This window comes from Atta cephalotes, assembly GCF_000143395.1.
Source record: "Atta cephalotes unplaced genomic scaffold scaffold00007, whole genome shotgun sequence".
Taxonomy (NCBI): domain Eukaryota; kingdom Metazoa; phylum Arthropoda; class Insecta; order Hymenoptera; family Formicidae; genus Atta; species Atta cephalotes.
In genome coordinates, this window is record NW_012130071.1 from 579,763 (window position 1) to 589,015 (window position 9,253).

The 9,253-nt window shown below is 30.8% G+C and overlaps 2 protein-coding genes across 2 annotated transcripts in view; one reads left to right on the forward strand and one right to left on the reverse strand.

Moving 5' to 3' along the window:
• Positions 1-457: 457 nt before the first annotated feature.
• LOC105626877 (V-type proton ATPase subunit E) lies at positions 458-7,324 on the forward strand. Its single transcript, XM_012208167.1, has 5 exons — positions 458-490; positions 960-1,135; positions 5,842-6,010; positions 6,114-6,297; positions 6,589-7,324. Exons 1-5 carry the CDS (start codon positions 458-460, stop codon positions 6,705-6,707), a joined length of 681 nt encoding a protein of 226 aa, XP_012063557.1. The 3' UTR covers positions 6,708-7,324.
• A 538-nt stretch (positions 7,325-7,862) lies between these two features.
• Positions 7,863-9,253, reverse strand: part of LOC105626878 (uncharacterized protein CG4449) — a 7,731-nt gene continuing 6,340 nt past the window's right edge. Inside the window, exons 4-6 of the mRNA XM_012208168.1 lie at positions 8,479-8,679; positions 8,218-8,362; positions 7,863-8,152 (exon numbers count right to left, since the gene is read on the reverse strand). Coding sequence (XP_012063558.1) covers positions 7,863-8,152; positions 8,218-8,362; positions 8,479-8,679 — 636 coding nt within the window. The remainder of the gene's footprint in view (positions 8,153-8,217; positions 8,363-8,478; positions 8,680-9,253) is intronic.

A 9,253-nucleotide genomic window follows, 5' to 3' on the forward strand; every position in this document is an offset into this window, starting at 1 on the left:
ACCACGATTAACTGCCATTAGAGAGTCTCTAAGGGAGAGAGTGGCAAACTGCTTCTCTTCTGATCATCAAAACTCCATAGGCACGAAAGAAGGAGAAAACTGGTTATGTGACCCTCATCCTGATGAATGGATGCATTCCATTTCACGCATGATGAGCATAGATCTGTTTTCTGTAGCTGAATTACTGAAAATATAGTTTGCATCACGTGCATTATAGATTTTCAGTACCGGCAGTAAATTTTGGAACATTTGAATCCTAAGGTTCTCTAACTGCCATCGTCGCGTGCGTTTCGGAACGCGTCTCTGGTTGGTCATGCTTCGGGTCATATGACCGACGTTACGCCGAGTGTTGGATGTGCTGTCGTAGGCGTTGACCGTTCTTCACTGAATCTCGTGATCTCAAGTTCTTGCGAGCCCACCGAGCATCTTTAGGGAAGAAAATTGACCGGGCGACATCATGGCTCTCAGCGATGCAGACGTTCAGAAGCAGGTGAGGAAAGCAGCGAGGAAAAATAAGTCTCCTGTGTGACGCATCCTTCCGTTCACAGAATAATCCATCCTTTTCCACATCTCGCCATCGCCTCCTTCGAATTCAGCATTGTACTTTTGCGCTATTAATATCTTTTCGATTATTTATTGTTACGCTAAAACGTTAAAACTACCTTCGTCAGGTACATTTCCCAAGAGAGATTGTACATTTTCTCAAATATTTTGGATTTTCATAGCTGCTTCAAATCGCGATTTTTGTACCAGAAGCCGAACGAAGTGAGAGTAAAATCGAACAAATGAATGACAATAAAAATTAGACAATAACTGATATTTCGTCGAAGAATCTCGTCTTTAGTCATTTTAATATCTGTGAAACAAACATTGAAAAATTTAGTAATTAAATTGAAGTCCTTTATTAAGAGATATTGCAAATAAAGATTTGAAACTAAAAAAAAATGATATGACTATAGATCAAGCATATGATGGCCTTCATAGAACAAGAGGCCAATGAAAAGGCAGAGGAAATAGATGCCAAGGCAGAAGAAGAGTTTAATATTGAGAAAGGACGCTTGGTGCAACAACAGCGTCTCAAGATCATGGAATATTATGAGAAAAAGGAAAAACAAGTTGAACTGCAAAAAAAGATGTATGTATGAAAAATTATTTTATTTTATTTTATTTTATTATGTGTATATACTATATATTGTGCGTAATGGGTCAGGAGACTGATAAAAGTGGTCAAAAATTGCTTTTGGATTTTTGCTTAATGAAATATATTATAACAATCAAATATATAAGTTAAAATATTGTTTGTGAAAGTTTCAAGTCAATTTATCGATTAATTTTCTATTGCTAAGTCTTTAAAGTTTAAAAGTGCGTTTGAGGACGACAAATGGTTGTCCTGTAAATTTTCATAAATTTCAGTAACAATTATAGATTTAAATTATACATCAATTTCTTCATTTTATTATGCATATCTATCATGAAAATAGTACAGAAAACGTAAGAATGCATAAAAATATATATCTGCAAGCAATTTTACATGTATTATCTCCTATGTTTCAATCCCTATGTTCATGATGCCAATATGCCATACTACGATGCACCATGTTTAAATTATAAAAATGAACTATTACTGTATTGGTCTCAGTGTATGTGAAGTTAAATCAGCGACTTTTGTGTGCTTTTGGTTAATTCATAGAAATTGTAAATAATCACAGAGCGTACACATGGGAAATTGGCTCCCGTTTATTATACGTATTGGCTGCGTTCAATGAACTCAACAGTTAAGTGAGTGCATTGTTATTGATATATTCTTTTAGATTAGCATTTTATCCAATTAGCATTTTAGGATATGGTCAACGTGATGCTGCAAACGCTTTGAAGCGTTTTTTAATTGGTCAGTTTATAAAATTCTTTCTTCTAATTCTTCTAATTAAATCCATCAAAGCATTTATAGCGAGACTTTGACAGCCTTAGATTTGGAAGAATACATCAAATAACAGCGAGCGCTCACTCAACTGTGACTTGAGTCCGCTGAATGCAGCCATTCTTTACGTATATTAGTATGTTGAAGCACTTATTTACATTGACTGAAAATTTATATATTTCTGAAAATTGTTTATTTAATTAATTTAATTAATATGTTTAATACGAATATATTAAAAATTAATAATTCATATTTAAATAATAGAAAATATATCAAAATCGATCATTTCTCTTATTAAAAAACTTTACTTAAATGAATATAACAGTAAAATTTATCGTACTGTAACCTTCCCATACAGCACACTTTATTTCATGGTGGAAAAAATATAAGATGAAGTATTCTCGTGGATGCACAGTAGGAGAGTGAATTTGGATAACATTTGATTGGCTGGATTCCAATATAACTAGTGCTATTATACGTAGGAAAGTGCATATTAGGGAACATTTATTTAATTGGTTATTTCCAGTATTGCTATCGTCAAATTATGCGCAATGTTTCATCTTATATTCTTTCATTCATCTTTGTTCAAGGGACGTCTTAGGCAATTTTTTGGATATATGGATAAGTTCTCTTAATATCACTTTAAAATAAAGAATAATATAAAATAGAACTCCTAATAATTGTAAAAATATAATACAAATTTAAGGAGACTACTTTGGAGTCAGCGCAGTAAGAGGAGCGCAATCTACACTTATATAATCATTAATAATATAATATGTATTAATCATTACATTCTTACACGTGAAACAGTTAAGAACATTCATCTTGATGATTTTTAAGTTTCATCACAACATGTTTTATATAAATCTTTTTTATTTACTCAATATTGTAATATACTTAACTGCAGTGTTATATGGAATTGAGAACGCAATCACTTGTTAAGTCAAGAAGACAGACATCTTCTTTGTATGATGTTTGTGCTTTTCTCACTTTCCGATTAGATAGAGAATATTAATGTATTAATTATTAATGTATTAATTATATATTTGCTGCTCAAGATAGCTAAAACCGATAAGTTCAAACTAACATCTTTTAATACAATGCGCTCCTCTTATCACGCTGACTCCAAAGTAGCCCCCTTAAATCTGTAGTCTCTTAATGTCTTTAGAACATCTCTTGAAATTGTGTATGGGTTAAAAATACTTGTTGAACCATGCTTCCCGATTCCAGACAAACGCTAAACATTTGTTTTTTGTCGATCTTTCGTCGCGCGTATTCGTGGCAAAAAGCTTCCAGTTTTCAGAACAACATGAACATTACTAATACTGTGATGACGAAAGAGTGGATCTTCCCACTACTGATATAGCAGTCCGTCTTTCCTAAGTCATTTGCTATATTGGACCATTTTAAATTTCTAAATTTTGAGTTCAGATTTGGAACAGCCTCAAAAATCCTCGAGTATCAAATTTGACAGCAATTGGAGCATTTTTATTTAATTGAATAATTTTGGCCACTTTTTCTGATATTCTGGTCCATTGTGCATTATATTAATATCATACAGAGTGGGCCAAAAGTCTGGATACACTTAAATATTTCATAAATGATACATTTTAGAAAAAAATGTTTCTTACAAAAGTTATAAGACTAAAAAAATGCATTCAATGATACTAATTATTTAACCTAAGATGGTGTTGTCAAAGTTAAGTCAAAGTTAACATGAACATGAATGTTTTAATTGTTTCTCTTATTTTCATTTTTGCACTGAAAATTCATTTTTATGTAAAAATGTACTCAGAACATCATTCTGAACATTCAAGAGGTTTTAGCCGTCGGACATCTTGGGTAATGCTAATGTCGACGATACTGTAACTTTCAAGCTTTATAACTCGTACTTAATTAACGTACTTAATTAAAAAAGTACTTAATGAAAACGAACTTAATTATAGTTTGGAAAGCTCTTGAGATAAGCTACAAGAATATGTAATGAAAAAGGGAAAGTTCCATTTAAAAAATTCATGTTGACTTTGACTTAACTTTGACAACGCCATCCTAGGTCAAATAATTACTATCGTTGAATGCGTCCTTTTAACCGTTACAACTTTTGTAAGAAACATTTTTTTCTAAAGTGCATCGTTTATGTGATATTTGGTATTCATACTTTTAGCCTACCCTGTATAATATTACATATTTTAATATTAGCTTTATCTTATTATGCGTGCGTGCACATGCGTACACGCACTTGTGCAAACTGTTAGAAATTATTATGATAAACTTATAATTTTAAAGGGATCTTGAAATCGTCTGTGTTTTATCTGGAGATGCGGAGTGGCTCGGCGCTAAGCGCGCGCAGCAACACTGCCATATCGATTATCCTTGGAATGAGTATTTTTCTAATTGCCTTTACAGATTTAAAAATTCTTTCCTCCTTTCATAATTAAAGTATAAATAGTAATGCACTCCAAACTGGTTGACTTAATGTCGAAAACAAAAATAGTTGAAAAATAATCTTATTATTAGCTTCTGGAAGTCAATCGTGTAATTTTTATCCTATAGCAGAAAGCAAGTGGAAAGCAAGAATTTTTTTAATATATATGTGTATATGTACATATTTACATGAAAATTTTTACTATTTTTTACATTTCCTCGAAATAAAGTTACATGATTGATACTCTGACACTAACTTGTAATAATATATTTATTTATATATTTTATATTTACTTTATATACAAGTTTCCATTTTGTATGTATAAAGGTTCCTTGGTTTGGACTAAGTATTACATGAACAATGTTGAGAATCTTAAAATTATATTTAAATACTTAATATAACTGAAAAAATTGGATCCCAGTATCAGGGATATCTTCTGTAAAGTGTCCTATTTTTCTTCTTGTAACTATCTAATAAAATTGTTTGGTGCCCTTTCTATGTTGGAATAGTGGGAAATGAATTGGCGGATAAATCTGCTAAAGAAGATGCTAGTGAGAACCTTCCACTTCATAACAGAATTTCACTTTTAGAGATTTTAGTTTGATTACGAATATAATATGAAGCTGATGCAAAATTTAAAAAAAACTCAATAAGAACACGGGTAGTTATTACAAGAATTATTTTATATAGAATAAATATTTTAATAGAACTAACATTTTCTTTTAATAAATGTCGTCTAGATAGATCTAACTTAGGTCTAATCGTCCAAATGATAATGGGATACGCTTGGACGAACAGCAGAAAATTTAAATTGGGCATGATCGAAACGCCAATACGTCTGTGGCGAAATCCTTGGGAGGGGGGAGGGGGAATGATATTAACCATATCATGTGAAAGTGTCCATTTCTGAAAAATGACAGGAAGATCCTGGAGGATTACTGCTTTTCAACTAAGTTAATGTCTCTTTTTTCATTTAAATATGTAATGGCGAGCTAATCATGAAATTATAAATAATGTCCTTAAGTTCATTTATCTATGCTCAAGATAAACTGAGAATTTTGTTTTGAACTTTCTTTGAGTTTTCTTTTGTAAATGAACTTTGACAAGAAATGCTCCTTTTCCTCATCGACATATGGAAGACAATGAAGAATTATATTAAAGATATGCATTGATCTAACTGGTCTTTTCCAGCCCAGTGAATTTTTATTGGAAACGTGATACTTCGAACTCTATAAGTGAGATCCACTAGCCAAAGAAGAAGAAGAAGATACCTAATATGAAGGATTAGTTAGAAAATTTGTATGCGTTATTGATGTAGTAGTATATAGTATCAGTAATACATGAATCATATGTATGCAAGTCCTTATTTAAGTCCTATTCAATCGATAAAAAACAGATTTTAGGATCTCTTTAAGATTTAATTTAATTTATTTTATAAAAAATTATAAAAATATCTAATATGCGTTTGTATTTTATTTTATAATTTTATTAATTGTAGACAATCTTCAAACATGCTTAACCAGGCACGATTGAAGGCTTTAAAAGTGCGCGAAGATCATGTACGCAATGTTCTTGAAGAAGCTAGAAAGAGATTAGGTGAAATAACTCATAATCCTGCGCAGTATAGAGAAATTCTCCAACTGCTGATAATCCAAGGACTTTATCAAGTAATATTTTTATAATTTTAATTATTTTGTTATCATCGTGTGTTACGTTGTTTATCATTTTTTAATCTTATAAATAATTTTATAGTAATTTATATTTTTACAGCTAACAGAATTAAACATTACTCTTCGTGTTCGTCAAGTCGATCTGTCACTCGTAGAATCCCTTATTGACAACATTCAGCAGCAGTATAAGCAGAAAACTAAGAAAGATGTTGTCTTGAAGATCGATTCTGATAATTTCTTGCCCACAGAAAGCTGCGGAGGTGTGGAATTATTAGCATCCAAAGGTAATTATATCGCCAAAATATATTTTTTGTTGTACTAAAATTATTAATTTTAATATATTAGGTGTGGGAAAAAGTTCGTGGCGTTTTTTCCGTTAGATGGCATTAAAAAATGCGCCACGAACTTTTTCCCACACCTAATATTTTGCAAAAATAATGAAAAATATGTAAAATATATCACGTAAATTTTAGTGATTTAAATTACTTATACAAATAACTTTGATTTTAAAAAAGTAATTATATTAATTGCTGAATTTTAATATTGCATACAAAATATAACTTCTTGTTCCACAGGGCGCATAAAGATTAGCAATACTTTGGAGACCAGATTAGAGCTGATAGCGCAACAATTGATACCCGAAATCCGTTCTGCCCTGTTTGGACACAATTCAAATCGCAAATTTAATGATTAAGCTAGTTTTTCTCGACAATTGATTGACTCTCCAAAACATTCCTTTTAACAGCAAATTGCTATCACATTATTATGTATTATATAGAATAAAATTAGCATACAACACACTTTTTGTCGAGATTCGTGCCTAATATTTTCAATGAAAGTATTTGATCAATTGCCGTGCAATATTTATCGTTGAAAGAGTCGTAAACAAATTGTATAGTACTCATCACAAATATCCTTTTATTTTATCCCTATCTTTCTGACAGACGATAATCATGAACATAAAGTGTATAGAGATGAAATATTTCGTGACATATTCAATATCGATTCAAAATTTCTGTTAAAATTGATTACAAACAAGACAAAGTGTACTTTCTCAGGATAGGAATGTTAATGCGAATGAAATGTATAATTAATAATTAATGTTCTTGACTGCTTGTGTTAAAAAGAATAGCAAATGCAATGTAGTACAGTCAATATATTGCAAAATCGTAATAAACAAAAGTATTGAATGTGTTGCGCTTTATATGTGTATAATACATTTGTATACTTATAGAGCATATATCAGTATATTATGTACATTATGTATAATATAATAATGTATCACAATAAATATATGATTCGTTGTTGTTGTAAAAATATCTTTTTAAAAAATTTATTTCCACAAATCTAATGTCATAACACTTAATATTACATCAGTAAACATAATCCATGCAAATACTTACATACTATTATTTTGATTTAACATATTCTTTACTTCTTAACTCTTAGTAACACTAACTAAAGATAAAATCTCAGTAATAAATATTATGTTCGTTAATAATTAATAATTCTACTATAAATGCCATTTTATTTCAAAAGTTGATTTATATATTTATTGCTTGTATTTATTTCTTTAAGAACGTGTATATTTCTGCAAATCTACTTATTTACATTAGTAAATAATACACATTAATAAGGCCTTTTTAAAAATTGATCAGTCACTTCTATTAAATTACAAATGACAGCTATATATAGTTTCTGACATGATGATAATTTACATGTGTGTTTTTAAAATGTTATTACACGTAATAAAGAATGTATGATGTATAAGTAATTATGCTTACCATACAAAATGAACACAATGTATGTAAAATGTATTAAAAAATTTCAGCTATCTTTTTATTACACGTTACGCAGAGATATGAAGATCGATACATGCTTCTCCTTCGAGATCTAAAGACTCTGGAGTATCTGATGGATTAATTTGTTCTCCATCAAAGTAAAGCTTTAAATTATTCTCCTTCACACCAAATTGCTCGGCGCAATTAGCAAATAGCATCTTGAACGGTTCATCTTTCTTAAGTGGAATAGTCAAAGACTGTTTTTTGTTCGCTGTTTGTACTTTAATATTACATATGTCCTCATCATTGCTCTCATCCTTGGATAGTGTGTTCATACCTGGATTCACTATCCCACCATCTGCAAGTATAAAGTAAACATTATATTATTGTATTCATATAAATCAACGACTAATTTATACAAACCGAGTATATCTATAATGGAAATTTCGAGTGATGCAGGTGTATCGGTATGATGGACAATTTTATCCTTCTTCATAATTAAGATTTCATTCACGGAAACTCCTTCTAAATTGGCATAATGCTCAAAAATACCTTTGAAATTATCATGCTATAAAATAACAGAAAGTTATCTTCACGAATATGTATTAAATAAATGATAAAAATAATTATATAAAACTACAATTTGCCATATATTACTAGTTCATACATAACTGAGATACATACTCTACGCATACTTAAACGATCAATTCTGTTTGATCGCCAATACACTTTTATATTTATCTCATAGTTATCATCTTCGATGTAACCATCATCATCTGAAAGTGCAATTACATCATCTGAAAGTGTAATTACATCATTGCAAGATTCGGATTGCCTTTCTTTTTCCATAATTTCCACATTGTACTTTAGATCAATAGGCAAACGCTGAAACATTGATATAAAAATTATGCAATATCAACTTGAATTAAACATCGATTACATATACAGGGTATAGATTACATATACAGGGTGTTAAAGAATATAATATTTGAAACAATACTCGAGTGCAGATAGAGCGAACTAAACTCGGAAGGTCCTCTACATTTTGCAATTTTCGTAATAGTTAATTTCTAAAGATCGCTGAATAAACGCATAACAGTCCGATATCTACCGCCAAATGCAAACGCGCGGTGAGATCAACGAGTTGTTTTTTTTACTATTGTTTTAACTATTGCCGCTTGTATAATATAGTAAACGATTCCCCACGCGCGTGCGTGTCTAGATCGTAATCAATTGAAATGCGTTTGACGATAGGCCCAGATATACGCTTATTAGGCGAAATCTTTAGAAATTAATAAATCTCGTTCTATCTATTACAAAAATTGTATCAAAAAAGAACTTTTCGATTGAGTTTAGACTGTTCTACTTGCATGCGACAAAAAGTTCAACACACCCCTATAGCTATATCTGTACATCTATATACAAGCGTGCGTGCGTGCGTGCGTGCGTGCGTGCGTGC